General features: G+C 30.3%; 2 protein-coding genes across 3 annotated transcripts; both read right to left on the reverse strand.

Annotated features, from left to right (window-relative positions):
* Window positions 1-90: 90 nt before the first annotated feature.
* Window positions 91-4063, reverse strand: LOC139824831 (speckle-type POZ protein-like). Of its 2 annotated transcripts, none has more exons than XM_071797380.1 (2): window positions 3792-4063; window positions 91-2509 (listed from the first exon to the last, which is right to left on the reverse strand). In XM_071797380.1, the coding sequence occupies exon 2, from the start codon at window positions 2462-2464 to the stop codon at window positions 1007-1009; it is 1458 nt and encodes a 485-aa protein (XP_071653481.1). In that variant the 5' UTR covers window positions 2465-2509; window positions 3792-4063; the 3' UTR covers window positions 91-1006. The 2 variants fall into 2 exon arrangements, with proteins under 2 accessions (XP_071653481.1, XP_071653482.1); XM_071797381.1 differs by lacking the exon at window positions 3792-4063 and adding an exon at window positions 2582-2754.
* Window positions 4064-8426: 4363 nt separating this feature from the next.
* On the reverse strand, window positions 8427-11023 carry LOC139824829 (protein roadkill-like). The gene is made up of 2 exons (XM_071797377.1): window positions 10445-11023; window positions 8427-9774 (listed from the first exon to the last, which is right to left on the reverse strand). The coding sequence occupies exons 1-2, from the start codon at window positions 10526-10528 to the stop codon at window positions 8626-8628; spliced, it is 1233 nt and encodes a 410-aa protein (XP_071653478.1). The 5' UTR covers window positions 10529-11023; the 3' UTR covers window positions 8427-8625.
* Window positions 11024-20649: the final 9626 nt, after the last annotated feature.

Genomic DNA, 20649 nt, shown 5'->3' on the forward strand with positions numbered 1-20649 from the left:
ATAATAATTAATGAGTCGACTACCTTAATTATGCAATAATAATTGTTAATTGCTAAAATATGCTAGCAAAATAATGAATAAACAAATGGGTTCGATGAGAAATATATCAGGAACTTCTTTATTACGTAGAATACATTAAACGATTAAACAGAATACATTAAACAGAATACATTGAATTCTCACTTTATCTGACAGATCCGACATTACATTTCAATAATATTATTATTATTTAGGAAAATTAAATTTCTTCTACTCGATTATAAAGTTCCGGTTTCATAGTTTACACTTTGTATTACCTTTTACTTTCGAATTACCTTCTCCCAAAACAACAATATAGAGTTTTATTTCGAATTAAACACAGAAACTTCTAGATTGACAAGAGATACTAAATTAACCAAAAAGATCATATTTGTAACATTTTTATTTTTAAACCAATCTCTAGATTTCGAAATAATGAGTTATCAAATTTAACTCCCATTTGTAATTTTTGCGAAGCATTTTCTTTCCATCTGCCGATGTGATTGTTTTAATTTAATCGCATTTTATTGAACCCCAATTAATTACAACATCGAAAACATATAATTGCGATAAACATAAAAGAACAAAAATCAAGTTTAAATTCATGAAAAATAATTTGTTCGGTGAAAAAGATAACTGTTAAAGATTCTGATACTATAATACACAGGATGATCTACAGAACGATTGGAAATTTTAATAAGATATAGCACGGATAAAAATAAATAAAACATTTATATATATTATAGATAACATAGGTTTGTAAAGATTCTTATAATTTTCCATTTTCTTTTGTTTTAGATCAACCTGTAAACTTGAGAAAGTTTAACAAAACTACATTGAGTATAATAAATAATAATTTCAGTTCTACATCAAAACTAAAAAAAAAAGAATTATTTTTAATCCATATTAATACTTATTTGCATATAAATTCTTATACATATAAAAGTTAATAATTATAATTAGATTTCTTAGGTGGTGACAAAGATAATTATGTATTAGGTGGTGACAAAGAAAATTGATCAGTGCTGACTTCAAATTTACTTTTCTCAATAAATTCCATTATTTTACTTAAATCTTCTTGCGATACACTTTGAAATGCTTTAGTGTCCCTAATTTCTTTTATGTGAAATTTAATAAAAGTTGCCGAATGCGTTTCTAAAAATTTTGCATTAGACGAGAACGCAAGTTGTACAAGTTCTACGGCATTTTCAATCGTAAGACTGCGTAACAAATAATGTTGACACGTTAATTTTAAAGTTTGTACATCATATTTATCAGATGCTGTTAATAATTTTCTAAGCATCTTATAATCACCCTGATCAATGGAGTCAGTTATAATATATAATAAAACCTGTTGAAAAGATTCTACCTCGTCATCCGTTACTAATTCATTTGTCATATCTTTTTCTTTTTCCTTATGTGTAAGACAGATATACTTAAAGTAACTACTGTTGGTGTCGCACAATGTTTTTTTTGATATAACATACTCTTCTTCTCCTACTATAAATTTGATTGATTTATCATCTTTAGACGCGAATTCAAAAGTTGAGTCTTCAAGAGATTTTACCTCTTTAAATACCGGTGCAGATAGTTGTAAATTCATGTGTATAGTATTATTTATCAGTTTTTGAAAATTTTCAATTTTGCAATGTATTATAAACGCCTCTGTAGAAATGTACGAGCGGTCCGAGACATCAATTAACAATGTCATATCCGATATAAGACACGAAATCGATCTTGATGATAAAACTGCATCAGCCTCTACACGAGCTTCAAGCGTGATTGAATCATCTTTTATGAAACCTCTATCAGGATCTAAAACATCCTCCCATGTCATAAAATTAGGAAAGCCCCAGCTATCCTTTTCAATGTTGAAGAGGTGTTTAGTTTTTCTGATAAATGGTTTTTGTCCTTCTTTGCAAGAAAGAAGACGCAGCTCAGCAACAGCGTAACAACTCCAAGATGTAGATTCACTCTCTCCATCACACTGAAGGTAAAATCCAAGAGATCGCTGGTTCTCCTGTGTCTGACTTGACCGTGGTGGACGCACCGTTATTTTCCATGGTAAATTGCGAACGTAAAATGCAGGGGACAACTGCCAGTTCTTCATCTCAGATATATTCTCAACAGTATATCGAAAAGTAGCCTCCGATCTGGCCTTTTCAGGTGGATGCATTATAGTAGTAGTACATGAACCGCTAAATGCTGTATTAGTACGTATTGAAATTCGTATTGCACATAGCAAATCTTTACGTGAAATATCCATTTGAATCTTGTATTGGTTGTTTTCTCCAAATGGTGGAGAATTTAATGTATCTACGATTGCAGAGAGACGTCCAAATTGATCAATTTTCCATGTATACTCAGACGTAGTCACATCAAATCGTGTTTGAGAATAGCTCTTGGTATACGAAGGTAAAAATGGTGAAGATACTTTCTGTTCCATTTTCGTCTCAGTATAGGTATTTTTATCTTCTTCAGATCTCCACAACTGGAAATAATTAACTTACTTATGAATAATGAAAATGATCAACATCAAAATGTCCTGAAAAAGTCTCTATACCTTTTATAATAAAATAGATGGAATTTCAAACAAATATCCTAACATGTAATACGCTTATACGCTTAGATAAGAGCCATTTAAAATAGGGTTTATAATCACAAACTTCTACATATATTTCTCCAGACGGCTAACTCGTATAGCAGCTGTCTTTATTGTGAGATAGAAATTCATTTAACCGTTGTCCAAAAATACAGCGATATTGTATAGAAGTCTGTAGATGTAACAAGTATAATGAAGTGAAAACATAGAAGTCTGTGGATTGAACTTAAAAAACTTAGAGATTTTTGGGACACCTTATATTTAACATATTTTTCTTTAAATAAAAATAAATTGTATGTCAGACAATCACAAAAAAGTTGAATGAATAGCTAAATTATAGAAGAAAACTTAAACATGATTATTTTCGTTGATCAAGATCAATTTAATAAATACTTGAAAGTTATGACTTTTGTTTTATTTGTGTCAAATTCCAAGAATTATTGGTAAGAGCTGCTTTCTTGCTCAAGTCTTACACGATCTATAAATCCCGTTAAATTTAAGGAGATACTTATATTTAACCCTTCGCAGAATAGTGGGTCTTTAAGGACTCGATCGATATTTTGAATTTTTCGGAGATTTTACGGACTCATAAAAAAACCTCAAACAAGAATCAAGCATATTTAACGGTATAAATAGGTTCGTAAAGCATTCAAAAGTATACTTAAATTTTTTCAGACTTTTTATGGCACTATTACAGCTTGAAAATCTTAACCGCCTTAAAAGACCCACATTTTCGACGAAAGCAGTAAATTATAAATGTTCTGCGAAGGGTTAAAATTTCATCTTCCTTCACGCACATTGATGTATATGTATATAAGTCCAATTTTTAAAATATTTTTTTATATTACATATAAACAGAGTACTGTCTTGAATTCTGATACAATAGATTTATCTGAAGTGGACTTTTTGCATTAATAATTTTACTGATTAATAATTGCACAGAAATTTCACCTGTTAGTAGAAAATAGATTTGATACGTGTATGAATATATGCATTTTCTTTGCTATGTAGTAGAATGCATAGAATTGATTCTTTAGGAAATTTTATGATTAATTCGTTATACTTCAAGTCTTATGTGTTTTCTAATGTTCTAACAACACGTAGTCAATGAAACTAAGAAAAGAACTGTTAAGAACTTTAGTCCGATTTGCTAGTAAGTATGCGTACTTACTTTACCGCTGAATCTTAATCAGTCGAACCAAGATCTTGCGTTTCTTTATCAATATGCTACGATGATATTCGAGCACTGTCTAGATACTCTAGATAATGATATTAGATTAATGTGTGTATAACAAGATTTGACAACTGATCTCTCTGATTTCCTTTTATCAAATTGAGTTCTCAAGCTGTTGCTTCTATAATGCCTGTTGCGAATACAACGTTAATCTGTGATGTGAAAAAAGATGAGAATCTCAACAAACGAACGCGGACAACGCAGACGCAGTTACTCACTGCCACGGTTGTATGTATACAGTGTACAGGTCACTACAGGTTGGATAACTTTGGTGGTGGGGGAAGGGTCCGCTAACGTTACAGAGCTCTCACTGTTTATTCACACTTTGCCTCTCTCTTATCCTTTACTTTCAAATTATATTCCCCTAAATAAGTGATAATATAAAGTTTCATTTCGAATTAAACACAGAAACTAGATTAATAAAAGATACAGAATTAACCAAAAAGGTCACGTTTCGTTTATATTTATAATTTTCAAAACAAATATAGATTTCAAGAAAGAAAATAATGATGAGTTATCAAATTTAATTCAAATTTTTGTAACTGACATGTAATTTGTGTGAAGTATTTTCTTCTTTTATCTGCAGATGATCGGCCCGTATATTTGTATTAAATTGAATATATATATACATAAATTGCTCAATATCATACATGCCTTTGAATAAAAAATAAAGATAAATAAACTGGTAGAAATATAAACAAACAAAACACAAGTTATTGATTTTTATCTACATGTATTAAGAAATCATTATAAATATGATTCTGTTTAGATTTAATCGCACTTTATTGAACCCGAATTAATAACAATATCAAAAACGTATAATTATAATTATGATAAACATTAAAAAACAAAAATCAAGTTTAAATTTATGAAAAATAACTTGCTCGTTGAAAAAGTTAGCTAAGATTTGCTAAAGATTCTGACACTGTAGTATGTACACATGATAATCTAAAAAACCGATTAAAAATTTTTAATTAGAAATAAGTAAAACGTTTATAGATGACGTAGGCTTATAAAGATTCTTATTTCTTTTTGTTTTAGGTCAACCTGTAAACTTGAGAAAATTCTAACTAAACTACGTTAAGTACAATTAATAATAGTTTCTTTCGTACATCAAAACTCAGGAAATAAATTATTTTTAATCCATGTTAATACTCATTTGCATATATATAAATTCTTATACATATAAAAGTTAATAATTATAATTAGATTTCTTATGTGTCTTAGGTGGTGAGGAAAAAGATTGAATTGTGCAGCTTTCAAGCGTTTCACGTTTCTCAATCAATTCCAATACCTTATTTAAATCTTCTTGCGACAAACTTCGAAGTTCTTTAGTATTTTTAATTTTTTTTATGTGAAATTTAATAAAAGTTGTCAAATGTGTTTCTAAAAATTTGGTATTAGACAACAACGCAAGCTGTATAAGTTCCACAGCATTTTTAATATAGCGTAGCAAATAATGTTCACACGTTAATTTTAAAGTCGGTACGTCGTATTTATCAGCTGCTGTTAACAATTTTTTAAGCATATCATAATCACATTGTTCTACTGAGCCAGTTAAAATAAATACTAAAATTTGTTTAAACTTTTGTAACTCATTATCCGTTATTAATTCATTTGTCATATCTTTTTTTTTCCTTATGTGTAAGACAGATATACTTAAAGTAACTACTGTTAGTGTCGCATAATTTTTTTTTTTTTATATAACATACTCTTTTTCTTCTACTATAAATTTGATTGATTTATCATCTTTAGACGCGAATTCAAAAGTTGAGTCTTCAAGAGATTTTACCTCTTTAAATACCGGTGCAGATGGTTGCAAATTCATGTGTATAGTATTATTTATCAGTTTTTGAAAATTTTCAATTTTGCAATGTATTATAAACGCCTCTGTAGAAATGTACGAGCGGTCCGAGACATAAATTAACAATGTCATATCCGATATAAGGAAATAATTAACTTACTTATTATAAATAATGAAAATGTGATCAACATCAAAATATCCTGAAAGTCGCTATGCTTTTTATAATAAAATAGATTTTTCAAACAAATATTCTAACATGTAATAACGCTTATACATCATATATAAATGTATAGATAAGAGTCACTTGAAATTGGATTTAACTTGAAATTCGTAGAAATTTTGGGGACAACTTTAATATATCTTTTTTAAAATAAAAATACCATTTTATGTTAGGCAACCACAAAAAAGAATTGAATAAGTAAATAGCTATTTTACGTCAAATTTCAAGAATAATTACTAAACTGCTTTCTTGCTTTAAGTCTTACACGATCTATAATTCCCGTTAATTTAAGAATAAACTTTTATAATTTTACACCTCATGCATTTTTATACATGTATAAGTTCAATTCTTAAAATGCTCTTCATTTCTATTACATATAAACAGGATTCTATCCTTGAGTTCTGATAAAAGTAATGGATGCATGTGAAGTAGACTTTTTTGCATTAATAATTTTTAATTGTATTTAAATTACACATGCTAGTAGAAAGTGGATTTGATATACGTATATAAATTTATGCATTTTTTTTGCTATGTATATGCGCATTTTGATATATATATATATATATATTTTTTTTTTTTTTTTTCAAGTATTTTTTTATATTACATATAAATAGAATTCTATCTTAAATTCTGATAAACGTAATGGATTCGTCTGATATAGTGTTTTCTTGCATTAAATTTTTTAATTGCATTCAAATTACACATGCTAGTAGAAAATAAATTTGATATGAATGTTTATGAATTTTCTTTGTTATGTAGAATGTATGAAATTGTCGCTTCAGGAAATGTCATTAATCTATTGATTCGTTTATACAAAATCTTATGTGCTTCCTAACGTTCTAATAACACATAATCAATGAAGTTGAGAAAAGAACTGTTAAGAACTTACTTACTTTTCTTCCATTGTGTGTACTTGCTTTTCTGTTGAATCTTGATCAGTTGAACTCAAGATCTCACGTTTCTCTAATGACATGCTTGATCGGTAATAAGTATTCGAACACCGTCTAGATGATGAAATTATTATACTAATGCGTGTACAGATGTAGCACCTGATTTCTTATATTTCTCTTTATCAAATCAAGTTTCCAAGCTACTGCAAATATAAATGTCAAGATAAGAAGTAACGCGAATGAACAAATGAAAGCAGCCACTGCAGCGATATCAGATTCGAGCCCCGGCGCCCCAGGGCCCTCAGGTTCACTTGTAAAATAGATGGAAAGGGCACATATCCTAAGAAAAAGTTACTTACATGTTAATACGTGGTTCTCTTTTTTAGGATATGTGCCCTTTCCACTTATCTTCCGGAAAAGTTGCGGACGCCACGGATATGTCAGGAACTCGATTCTTGCATTTATTCGCAAGAGAAACGTATGTGCAAATGTTGTTCTTACAGAAACGTTGCAAGTCGATTGGCTATCGCATTGACTTTTAACCAATCAACTTATAACGTTTCTGAGAACAAAATTTGCGCATAGGTACGTTTTTCTCGCAAATAAATTCAAGAATCGAGTTCCACAATTCATTTCTGTGCCACTGCGATGCTTTCTTTTGTAACAAAGTGTTTAAAAACCTTATCCTTTTGTTGACTGTATTCTAAAATGTACTGACAGTATTGAAAGTCCGTGGCATATGTGATGTAAATTATGAACTATCAGTACTATTACTATTAATACATTTCTCGAAATGCACCCTTTATATATAATTTAGCTACATTCAGTAGAAAAATTAGCTCACTGATTCTTTAATCTGATTGAGATTTACTTTAGCATCGAAGAACTAAAACTAGATCTACATGAAGAATTTTTATAACACAACTATAATTTTCACTTACACACAATAAGACTAACTTCAAAATATTAGAATATTTAATTAAAGTTTCGCGTAATTAAATTATATCGTAATAATTAATACGTATTTGCTTTCTTATTTATGCAATAATAACTGTTAATTGCATTGTTAAAATATGCTAGCAAAATAATAAACGAACGAATAGATTCGATAAAGTGGTGTACAATACGAATTACCTTCATTATTATGTAGAACACATTGAATTCTTGCTGTACCTGACAGATCCAACATTACATTTCAGGAATAATATTCTTATTGTTTAGGAATAAATTTCTTCTACCCGATTACTTTCACTGTTCACACTTTGCCTTATTCTTTACTTTCGAATTACCTTTTCCCAAATCGAAAATATAATGTTATTTCGAATTAAGCAGAAACTAGATTAAGAAGAAATATACAATTAATTAACAAAACCATATTGTTTTATTTTTATTTTTAAAAAGAATCAACTTTTGAGATTGTGAGTTATTATAATAAATTCTCAAAGAACTATATAGTGCACAGGATCATCTACAGAACGATTAGAAATTTTTAATAAGATGCAGTACTGATAAAATTAAGTAAAACATTTATACATAATATAAGTTTGTAACAATTCTTATTTTCCATTTGCTTTTTTTCTAGATCAACCTGTAGATATGAAAAAATTAAACTACATGTGTAATTATAACTAAACTTTATTCAGTATAATAGCTTCATTCATACGTTTGAACTCAAAAACGAATTATTCTTAATTTGTACTAATAATACTATTAATATATATTCGCATATTAATTCTTACATATGTATATATAAAAATTAAAAATTATAATGTAGAAAAATCGCGGAAACATGTTTACTAATTATATAAGAAAAATATCTTTATCATGTTCTACAAATTTATATTTAAGACTGCAATATTACGTGAATCCAATATTAGCCAATGTGAATTTCTTATCTGTCATAAATGGTGACGAAAATTTACGAGTGCTGATTTCAAGTGGTTTACTTTTCTCAATATATTCCATTATCTTACTTAAATTTTCTTGCGATAGACTTTGAAATGCTTTAGTGTCCCTAAATTCTTTTATGTGAAGTTTAATAAAAGATGCCGAATGCGTTTCTAAAAATTTTGCATTAGACAAGAACGCAAGCTGTATAAGTTCCACAGCACTTTCAAACGTAATATGGCGTAATAAATAATGTTCACATGCTAATTTCAAAGTTGGTACATCATACTTATCAGCCGCTGTTAATAAATTTTTAAGCATGTAATAACGTTGTTCCAGTTGCAACGTTGAGCCAGTTTTAATATACATTAAAATCTGTTCAAAAGATTGTATCTCATTATCCGTTACTAATTCATCTGTCATATCTTTTACCTTTTCCTTATGTGTAAGGCAGATATACTTAAAATAACTACTGTCGGTGGCGCGCAACAATTTTCTTGATATAACATATTGGTTTTTTCCTACTATAAATTCGATTGATTCCTCATCTTTACACCGAAACTTATCAACGGTCGAATCTTCAAAATATGTCACGTCGTTTGAAAATTCTGTTAAAGATGGTAATAAATTCATACGTATAGTTTTATCTATTAGATTATGAAAAATTTCAAACTTGCAGTGTACTATAAGCGCACCTGTTCGATCAAACAAAAATCTCTCTGGCGAGAACTCAATTAACAATGTCATATCGGATATGTGACCTGAAATAAAGTTTGATGACAAATACTGTCTCGGCGCATACGTTATAGTAGTGGTACATGAACCACAAAATGAATTATTAGTAAGTATATAACATTTTATTACATTTATCCGCCAATTATCCTGTCGTGACATATTCATTAAAATCTCGCATTGACCTATTTCTGGAAACGACGGAAACGTTATCGTATTCTTAATCTCACAAAAACGCATAAATTGATCAATTTTCCATGTATGGTCAAGTATAGTCGATTCAATATGTGTTTGAGAATAACTCTTGGCATATGAAGGTAAGAATGGTGAAGATACTGTCTGTTCTTTGTTCTCAGTAGAGATATTCTCAACTTCTTTGTCAGAAATCTGAAAATAAATAAATTATAATTTACTTATGAATGATGAAAAGCACCAACATCAAAATGTTCTAGAAAGTTTCTATACTTTTTAAGAAAATAGATTGACTTTCAATCAAGTATCCTAATAAGTAATAATATATATATGTTTAAATGTATAGATATGAGCCACTTGAAATCGAATTTAACTTAAAAATACATAGAGATTTTTTAGACACCCTATATTTAATATATTATTTTTCAAATGAGAAAAGAACTGAAGGGTATAGAAGAAAAACGATCAATGTCCACCCAGAGTGATTTCGAGAAAACGCAATTTTAAGTTTCAAAAGACATTAGATATCTTAGGAAGCTATTGAAAAAAATAGTAGCAAATTTAGTGAATATCGGAACGCAGTTTCAGCTTTTACTTATTTAGTATTTACATAGTGGTTATACATATGTTGGACTCTGATGGTTTTCCCCACAAGCGCGTAGATTATGATTGTTTCTTTTCCCAGCACGGTACACCGACGGTACCTTTCCAATGAATTATTGTAACTGTTCTTCAATGATCAAAACAGATAAGAAATATATGAAAGTTGTTTGAAAATGCCAGAAGATATATGATCAGATTAATTTCGACAAAAAGTGAACTTTGATTCTTTTTCCTCTGCACCCTTCAACTGTTAAGAACTTACTTGCTGCTCTTCCATTACAGATATTCGCTTTACCGCTGAATCTTGATCAGTTGAACTTAAGATTTTACGTTTCTCTAACGACATACTTCGATTGTTAATATTCCAACACCTTCCAGATTGTTTGGGAGCCGATCTCGAGGAGATCGTCCCGATTGAAATGCCGAGATACGCCCAGAGATGAGCGCGAAGACAGTCGGTTGCGCGAATCCTCAGATTCGCTAAAGAATCGTGAGCGGGAGAGGAACTTGAGAGTTCGTGTCGTTATTAACAAACAAACGTTTATTTTGTGCACAAGAAGAGCAGGCGACGCCCGGAGCAATTCGCGTACACGCGGAAGTCTTCGTCCTTCTGACAAAGCCGTCGGAGATCTTGATGTCGGAGATCTTGCAGTCGGAGATCTTGCTCGCGGCCGACAGAGATCTTAATCACGAGGCCAGGGACGATCGCGAAAATGATACGGGCGTCAGCTCACAAACTCAGTGTTATTGCACGCAAACAATTTCCAATCTCAGAATCACAGAACAACGCACGACACGAGATTTTATCAAGGATCGTCATCAGCTATTATACCGTACGAACGAGCCGACGATTCAAAGTCTTCTGCAGTCTTCTGCCTGGTCCGAGACTCTCCCTTCGGCGGTCGCGCCGTGGGAAACCGGAGAATACGCTTATTCTGCCAATCACGCGGAGCGCGTGACTCTATTTTCAAGTTTTAGTTTTTTATTACAGGGTTGCTAATGCTCGCGCGTCGAACACGCGTTCCTGTCGCGAGGCGCGGTGCCTCGACGAATAATCGCGCGCGACGCTCTTCGAGGCGCATGATCATGCAGCCTACTTCTTTTCTCTTTAGTATTTATCTTTAGTAAGGATATCTGTTGGCGCGGCGCGAGAGGAAGGAAGATGCAGAGATTTTTTTGTTATATTTTACCCTTAAATTCACTACAATAAACTTGGGACAACTTGGTAACCAAGGAATTTTTAAAATATACAAAAAACATTTTACGTAAGGCTAAGTTCGCGATATACCGCGATAGACAGCGAAATAGCAGTTTACATTTTGTCCTGACTTGATTACATTGCAGAAGTTCCGAGAACGGCTCAAGTTTCGTTATGATAAGCGTTGAAAAGAAGATCGAAAAATGTCGCGATGCCTATATATATATACTCTGAGTGCGTTCCGTTTCACGCATATGATGCGCACAATGCATCATTTATCCTTGTTTAACATTTAATGGACAACAAAAGGATAAATAATGCATTATGCGCATCGTGCGTGAAATGAAATGCACCCTATGAATCTATCGCTATTTTTAAGCTATTGTAATATCGAACAAAATCTTTTTTTGCGAAAAATCTAAAAATTATTAATTCATTTATCGATGCTAAAAAGAATCAATAAATCTTCTTTCAACGAAATAATATTTTGTACAAAATTTGCAGTCACCGAAAGTAAGTTGAATAATCAAATGCTAGACCTATCTACATAAATAACATGAAGAACTTTTATAACTTACGACTATTTTCATACACAATAACATTAAACATTAACATTAACATTAACAATAACATTAACTTGGAAATACTAGAATATTTTATTAAAGTTTTGTGCGATTAAAACTTTATCAATTTTACTGTAATAATTAATGAGTATCTTTCTCGACTTTTTTATTTGTGCAATAATAACTGTTAATTGCATCGCTAAGATATGCTAGCAAAAAGATAAACGAACGAATAGATTAGATGAATGCATATCACAAACTACTTTTATATTATGTATATAGGATACATTACATTCTTACTTTACCTGATCAAACAGATCCAACATTATATTTTAACAATATTATTATTGTTAAAAAATAAATTTCTTCTATCCGGTTACAGAGTTATCATTGTTCTCTCACACTTTGCTTTACCTTTTATTTTCATATTATCTTTCTTCACCCAAAGCGACAATATAAAGTTTTATTTCGAATTAAGTGCAGAAACTACATTAATAAAAGATACAAAATTATCAAATTTAATTCGTGTAGCTTTATATTATTTGTGTAGATTTATAATTTTTGTGAAGCATTTTTTTCCATCTACCGATGGTTGGACAGTATATTTCCATTATTATCAGATATCTCTATATAATAATTTGCCAATATCACATATGTCTCTGAATTAGAAATGAAGATAAACTGTTAGAAAATACATAAAATTAAGTTTTTTCTCTACATATGTATATTAAGGAATAATTATGAATTTGATTCTGTTTTAATATAATTGCATTTTATTGAACCTCAATTAATGACAAATGACAATATCGAAAATGTATAATTACGATAAACATTAAAAAACCAAAATTAAGTTTAAATTTAAAAAATAACTTAAAAAATAACTTATTCGTTTTAAAAAAGGGAGTACCTAAAAAAAAAGATTCTGACACTATAATATATAAACAAGATGATCTATAGAACAATTGGAAATTTTAAGAAAATATAGTACTGATAAAATTAAATAAAACATTTATGGATAACACAAGTTTGTAAAGATTCATATTTTCTTATTTTCGTTTGTTCTGGAGCAACCTGTAAACTTAAGATATTCCTTTCACGGAGGAGCGTATTTTGTAGGCGCTTAAGCAGGGCCTCAGCAAACTCTTGTATATTGCATTAAACTTATATAAAATCAAGTTATAATTGATTATTATGTTTAATTATAAGAAAAAAATGAAAATATTATGTGTATTTAGAAATTTTTCATTTTTTGGTACATTTTACTGTCAGAACAATATGGCAACGCTGCCGGCTTTTCAGGGCGCCAATTGTAAAATGTGAAGTTGATAACAAAAGTGTCAATGTAAGTGTCAATTTCATTAACCAAAAAATATTGTGACATTTTCTTTTTATCAAAGAGAGATTTTATAATAATAATGAGTGATAAGAAACATAAAGTATTTAATTCGGTATAATTAAACGGCCTGACTGGCAAGTTAGTTTTTCGGCCTTCACATGAGACCGTCGTATTTTTCCGACCCGCCACGAATTTTATATGATTGACGCACAATGATCCATCATTGTTAAAATAACTTGAAAAGGACCCAAAATAATGGTCGAAACGTCGTTGTGATATACTTAATAAAACTTGCCAGTCAGGCCGTTTAACTATACCGAATTATTTCATCACTGGCGAATAATTTTTATTGAATATAAAGTATTTATATATTTTGTTTATATTTTTTATGCGATATATATATTTTTGGATTATTTTTCTTTTTTAAAACATAATAAATAGTTGATAATAAACCGTACGTGATGAACTGAAGTGTGACATGAGCGCACAGCTTGCAGCGTTGCCAAATAATTCCTTGGAAGTCGCTATTAAAAATATTCATCTATAAACCACATTTCAAGTCAACTTTGAACATAAATATTTTGTTTAAATATTCGGTAACTCTGTATTTTTATCGGCACTATCGAAAGTATAGAGTTTAGCGAATATGTAGCGCAGTTAATATTTAATATCTTACAATATTTGATAAACAAATTATTACATTGAAATGTGGAAAATAGACTTTTTCTCGATAACGTCACATATAAAATATCGAATTTTCAAAGTCATAATCCTTTTTTATATGTTCGGTAATGTGGTTTGATTTTTTTCTGGCGTAAAGATATGCATTTTAACTTTCTCGTACCAAAAAATCAGTTAATTCTTAAGATTTTGGTGTCATGAAAGGAATACCTTAAGAAAATTATAACTAAACTACATTAAATATAATTAATAATAAATTTCATTCGTACATTAAATTTAAAAAATGAATTATTTTTTATCCATATTAATATATACTTATTTGTATATAAATTGTTATACATATAAAAGTTAATAATTATAATTAGATTTCTTAGGTGGTGGCAAACCCACTATAGTGACAAATTAGGTGGTGACAAAGATAATTGATCAGTGCTGACTTCAAATTTACTTTTCTCAATCAATTCCATTATCTTAATTAAATTCTCTTGTGATAGATTTCGAAATTGTTTAGTATTCCTAATCTCTTCTATGTGAAGTTTAATAAAAGCTGCTGAATGTGTTCCCAAAAATTTTGCATTAGACAACAACGCAAACTGTAGAAGTTCCACAGCATTGTTAATGGTAATATCGTGTAGCAAATAATGTTCACACGTTAATTTTAAACTTGGTACATCATACTTATCAGCTGTTGTTAATAAATCTTTAAGCGTATGAGCGTTATAATAACGATGTTCTATTGAACCAGTTGTAATATATAATAAAATCTGTTTAAAAGATTCTATTTTATTATACGCTAATAATTCATTTGTCATATTCTTCTCCTTTTCATCATGTGTAAAGCAGATATTCTTAAAGTAACTACTGTTGATGGCGTACAACAATTTTTTTGATATAACATACTGTTCACTTCCTATTATAAATTTGATCGATTTCTCATTCTCAGACTGGAAATCAAAAGTTGGGTTTTCAGAAAATTTTATCTCGTTATCTCTTACCGTTGGAGGTGGTTTTAATTGTAAATTCATGTGTATAGTGTTACTTATCAGTTGATGAAAATGTTCAATCTTGCAATGTATTACAAAGGCCTCTGTAGAAATGTACGAGCGGTCCGAGACATAAATTAACAATGTCATATCCGATATACGACACGAAATCGATCTTGACGCTAAGACTGTTTCAGGTGGATGCATTATAGTAGTAGTACATGAACCTTTAAATGCTGTATTAGTACGTATTGAAATTCGTATTGCACATAGCAAATCTTTACGTGAAATATTCATTTGAATCTTATACTGGTTGTTTTCTCCAAATGGTGGAGAATTTAATGTATCTACGATTGCTGAGAGACGTCCAAATTGATCAATTTTCCATTTATGGTCAGACGTAGTCACTTCAAATCGTGTTTGAGAATAGCTCTTGGTATACGAAGGTAAAAATGGTGAAGATACTGTCTGCTCCTTTTTCGGGACAATCTCATTGGCAGTATAGCTATTCTCATGTTTTATTCCTTCAGACCTCAGGATCTGATTCGGAGTGGAACTCGGGTTCCACATCTGAAAATAATTAACTTCTTATTAAAAGTGATGAAAATGTGATCAACATCAAAATATACTGAAAATCGCTGCTTTTTATAATAAAATAGATTAAATTTCAAACAAATATTCTAACATGTAATAACGCTTATACATCATGTATAGATAAGAGTCACTTGGAATTGGATTTAACTTAAAATACGTAGAAATTTTAGGGACAACTTTAATATATCTTTCTTTAAATTAAAATAACATCTTATGTTAGACAACCACAAAAAATGATTTGAATAAGTAAATAGCCATTTTACGTCAAATTTCAAGAATGATTACTAAACTTCTTTCTTGCTTAAGGGGTTACACCACATTGAAGCCTAAAAAAAGCAGCTATATTTTTGAAATTTTTTTTGAGACAATGGTAAAGTAAGTAAAAAATCTATAAAAAGGTATTGATTCTACATCTATTTGAATACATAAAAATGCGATTCCTGCGCCATATAATTGTCCTTCTATGTCGACTGCTTCAGCTTTCTCTGCCTCTTTTCTGTCTGATTTTAAGGCTTCGTCCCTTTGTACCTGAAAAGTCAGCCGCTTCGAACTGTTCGGAGCCTACCTGTGGCGCGCCGGCGCGCTTTCCTTTAATCGGCTGTATAGTCGTAAATACTTCGAATTTTACATTCCGACAAAAAGGACTTTATTTTTAAGACTATCGTTTAAACGGAAAAAAATTTAATTTTTTGAAAATTTTAAAGTGGTGTAACCCCTTAATGCAAAGAGTCTATACTTCACATGTATCCATTACTTTTATCAGAATTCATGATAAAATGCTATTTATATGTAATATGAAAAGCATTTTAAGATTTGAACTTATACATATATGTATATGTATATCAAAATGCATGAGGTGTAAAATTATAAATAAAAGTTTATTCTTAAATTAACGGGAATTATAGATCGTGTAAGACTTAAGGGGTTGAACCTCTTTGAAAGATTCAAAAAATCAAAAATTTTTTTTCCGTTTAAACGTTAGTATATAGTCCTAAAAATAAAGTCCTTTTTGTCGGAATGTAAAATTCGAAGTATTTACGACTATACAGCCGATTAAAGGGAAGCGAGCCAGCGCGCCACAATAGGCTCTGAACGGTTCGAAGCGGCTGACTTTTCAGGTACAAAGGTACGAAGCCTTAAAATCAGACAGAAAAGGGGCAGAGAAAGCTGAAGTTGACATAGAAGGACAATTATATGGCGCAGGAAACGCAGACTAAAGGTAATTTTTCAATTTTTCAATTATACACGAAATATTGCTACGTAAAACTTTAAACGCGTTTTTCTCGAGATGACATTTTTCAAATCGGCGTGCAGCATATAACTTCTACAATTTTTATCCGATTTACTTAAAATTTTGATAGGCTCTTCTTATCTAAATTATCTAAAGAAATTTGTAGGAGTTTTGCGATATATTAAAAATTGTCTTTGCTACGGATATCTTTATACTAAATTTTTAAGTAAAAAATGACACTCTTTTTTCAAATATTTACCATTTTTACAAAGAAACCATATTATTTAAAACCCCTACATATTTCTTTAGTAAATACTGTGTAGAAATTAAAAATTGTTGGCTTTTTGTTCTAGGTCCAACTGCTTTGCAGTTATCCTGCACGCCAATTTATTTTTCCTGAAAAACAAGCCTCAATGGATTAGCCCCAACGACGCCATCTTGTTTAAAAAATAAAATTAAAAATATTTTTTATGTACTCAAATAGATGTAGAATCAATACCTTTTTATAGATTTTTTATTTACTTTACCAATGTCTAAAAAAAAATCTCAAAAATCGCTGCTTTTTTTAGGCTTCAATGTGGTGTAACCCCTTAAGTTTTACACGATCTATAATTCCCGTTAATTTAAGAATAAACTTTTATTTATAATTTTACACCTCATGCATTTGGATATACATATAAACATATATATAAGTTCAATTCTTAAAATGCTTTTCATATTACATATAAATAGGATTCTATCATGAATTCTGATAAAAGTAATGGATGCATGTAAAGTAAACTCTTAGCATTAATAATTTTTATTCAAATTACACATGCTAGTAGAAAGTGGATTTGATACGTGTATGAATTTATGCATTTTCTTTGTTATGTAGAATGCTTGAAATTATCGCTTTAGGAAGTGTCATAATTAATTCGTTAGACATTAATGTTTTATGTGTTTCCTAACGTTCTAATAACACGTGGTCAACGAAGTTAAAAAAAAAACTGTTAAGAACTTACTTGATTTGCCTCGTTAAATAATGGCATTTGCTTATTCGTATTAAATGTCATATTTGCTTATGCGTATTTGCTTTTCCGCTGAATCTTGATCAGTCACACTTAAGATCTTGCGTTTTTCTAATGATATGCTTTGGTAATATTCCAACACCGTCCAAATAATAACATTTATTAGACTAATAATGCGTGTATGTAGTACAGACGAGGCAACTGATTTCTTTTATTTCCTTTTGTCAAATCAAGTTTCCAAGCTACTGCGAATATAACGTCGAGATAATCCGAGAGATAATGCGAATGAACAAACGAACATGGCCACTGCCTCGTGTAGATTCGAACCTCTGCTCATCCATAAAATAAGTAAGCCTGTCCGTTTTAACTGAATTTCTTGCACAGGTCATCTCTTCTCCTTTTCTCCTTTTCTCTCCAATGTGAAAAGAAAAAGAGGAAAGATGAATAGTGCAAGAGGTTCAGCTAAGGCTACGGTCAACGTGACGCTACAAATGCTTTGGAGCGTTCTTCTTCTCTTTCTTTCTTCATTGAAAGAAAAGAGAAGAGGAATGCTTCGAAGCATTTGTAGCGTCACGTTGACCGTAGCCTAAACCGAACAGGCCTAGTGGTAAGGGACACGCATCCTAAAGCCTTTGTGTCCACGTGTTTCCACGTTGCTAATAGAAATTGCTCCGAAATCTCAAACGGAGAAAGATATGACCAATCACATTTCTAGCATCGTGGACACAAGAGGCCTCTGTTCGTGTTATCTAAACTTCTTGCATCGTTCATTTATTCTCTTTTTTTCCAACTTGAAAAGAAAAAGAGGAAAGATGAACCGCAGTGCGAGAAGTTCAGCTACAACGAACAGGCCTAAGGGATAAGAAAAAGAGCCACGTATGTACATACGTGACACACACACGTGACACGTGACACATGTGACACAAATTTTTTACGGCTACTCTCAATCTCAATACAGTAATTTAGTGCTTGTCATAAAATTCTTTTCAATTTATTATGGCTTACAAAAGAACCACCATCCTTTGATCCCTTAAATTTTGTTAAATTTTTAATATGTTTCAGAGTACACTCCATTCATTAACTAATACAAGATATATAGTAACTCTGTCCAATGCGCAATAGTTTATGAAATATTAATGTTCAAAATATGTATTCTTTTTTTATATCAATGATAACTAAATCATGCTTATACAAAGAAGTTGCACTCATAAAATGCGCTCGATTAAATTATGTGTTTGAAATGTTTCTATGATAGATAGCATCCAAAAACGTATATACAATGTGATCATGATATTGATTGTGCTTAAATTGAAAGTTCCGACACTGAAATTTAATTAAGTGTTATGTAATGTATTTTTGTTAATTGTGATGTACTACTTTGCAACGTCATTATAATTACGTTTTTTCTTATTTATAATACAATTATTATAGTACATAAATAAACTTTATTTTGCAGAGTTTTAAAACAATTACGCACACGACAAATTTTAAACATTAATATTTCATAAACTATTACGCATTAGACAGAATTACTGTATCTTATATTAGTGAACGAGGTGTACCGTAACATATTAAAAATTTAGCAAAATTTAAAGGGTCGCAAGGGTTGGTTGTCTCTTTATCCAGTTTCAGTAAGAAATAAAATCTTGTGACGCTTTTCAACCAATCAGATTTATGTAAAATGCTTATTTGACTCCTGCATCAATTTGGCTCTGGAAACTGATGTGTAAAAACCAATTAACCCATTGCTTTATAAGGGCTCATAGAACGATCAAAATATGTCCAGATATATTTAAATATACTCGACTGAAACAATGTTCAATAATAAATCTTGTCGTATGACAGATGATAAAAAAATACAGCCTGTTTCTTTTCTCTTTTTATTTTTAGTAGGGATATCTGTTCGCGTGACGCGTGAAGAAGGAAGATGGATGATGCCGAGTTATGTAGATGTTATGTAGGAACGTATTAACACTGATGCAAATTAAGATATAAGCGTAACGTGTCACTTTACTAAACAGCCTAAATATACAAAAGGGATAAAAAAATGTACACGAAGTTTAGGATTTTATAGAGGTAGACCGAACGGCGAGTGTCCCGGATCAAATTAATTTACGTTTCGTCCCATCTTGATTTATACGTTTGAAATCAATACGCGATTAAATCATCGATTGCCGAAGAAGACCCGAGAACAGCTATCAAGTTTCGTTATGATAAGCGTTGAGAAGAAAATCAATAAAATGTCACAACGCCTGCTATGAATCTTTCGCAATTTTTAAGCTATCGCAATCTCGAATACTTTTATTTTTATTCGAGAAATGTAAACATGATCAACCCATTTATTATTACTAAAAACAGTCAATATTTCTTCCGGTAAAATATTTTGTATAATACTTGCAGTTGCCGAAAGAAGCTAAATAATCACATAAACGAAGAATTTTTATAATTCACGACAATTTTCGCTAATATTATTTAATTATTTAATTTTTGTTCTTTACTTTTGAATTACCTTCTCCTAAAACTACGATATAGTTTCATATCGAATGAAGCACAGAGACTAGATTAACAAGAGATACAAAATCAATCAATGAAGCTATATGTCTTATTTTAATTTTTTTAAAGAATAAATTTAATAACTTGGTATTTCAAAATGTAAATTTACATACAACGAAATGTTTACATTTTGAGATGAAGATTTATTAAATTTGACTCAAATTTGTTGAATTTATTAAATTTAACTCAAATTAGCCGATTTATAAATTTTTGTGAAGCATTTTCTTTTATCTCCAGGTGATCGAATTGTATATTTCTATTAAAACGAACATCTTTGTATGCAATTCGCTCAACATCACATACGTCTCTAAATTAAAAATA

This window comes from Temnothorax longispinosus, unplaced genomic scaffold (genome assembly GCF_030848805.1).
Source record: "Temnothorax longispinosus isolate EJ_2023e unplaced genomic scaffold, Tlon_JGU_v1 HiC_scaffold_60, whole genome shotgun sequence".
In the NCBI taxonomy this organism is placed as follows: Eukaryota; Metazoa; Arthropoda; class Insecta; order Hymenoptera; family Formicidae; genus Temnothorax; species Temnothorax longispinosus.

Bases quoted from the DNA above. Each gene is read 5' to 3' on its own strand.
- LOC139824829 (XM_071797377.1), bottom strand. From the start codon at position 10,528: ATGTCGTTAGAGAAACGTAAAATCTTAAGTTCAACTGATCAAGATTCA. The intron at 9,775-10,444 runs GTAAGTTCTTAA...ATTTATTTTCAG, and splicing joins CTGTAATGGAAGAGCAGCAA to ATTTCTGACAAAGAAGTTGA.
- LOC139824831 (XM_071797380.1), bottom strand. From the start codon at position 2,464: ATGGAACAGAAAGTATCTTCACCATTTTTACCTTCGTATACCAAGAGC.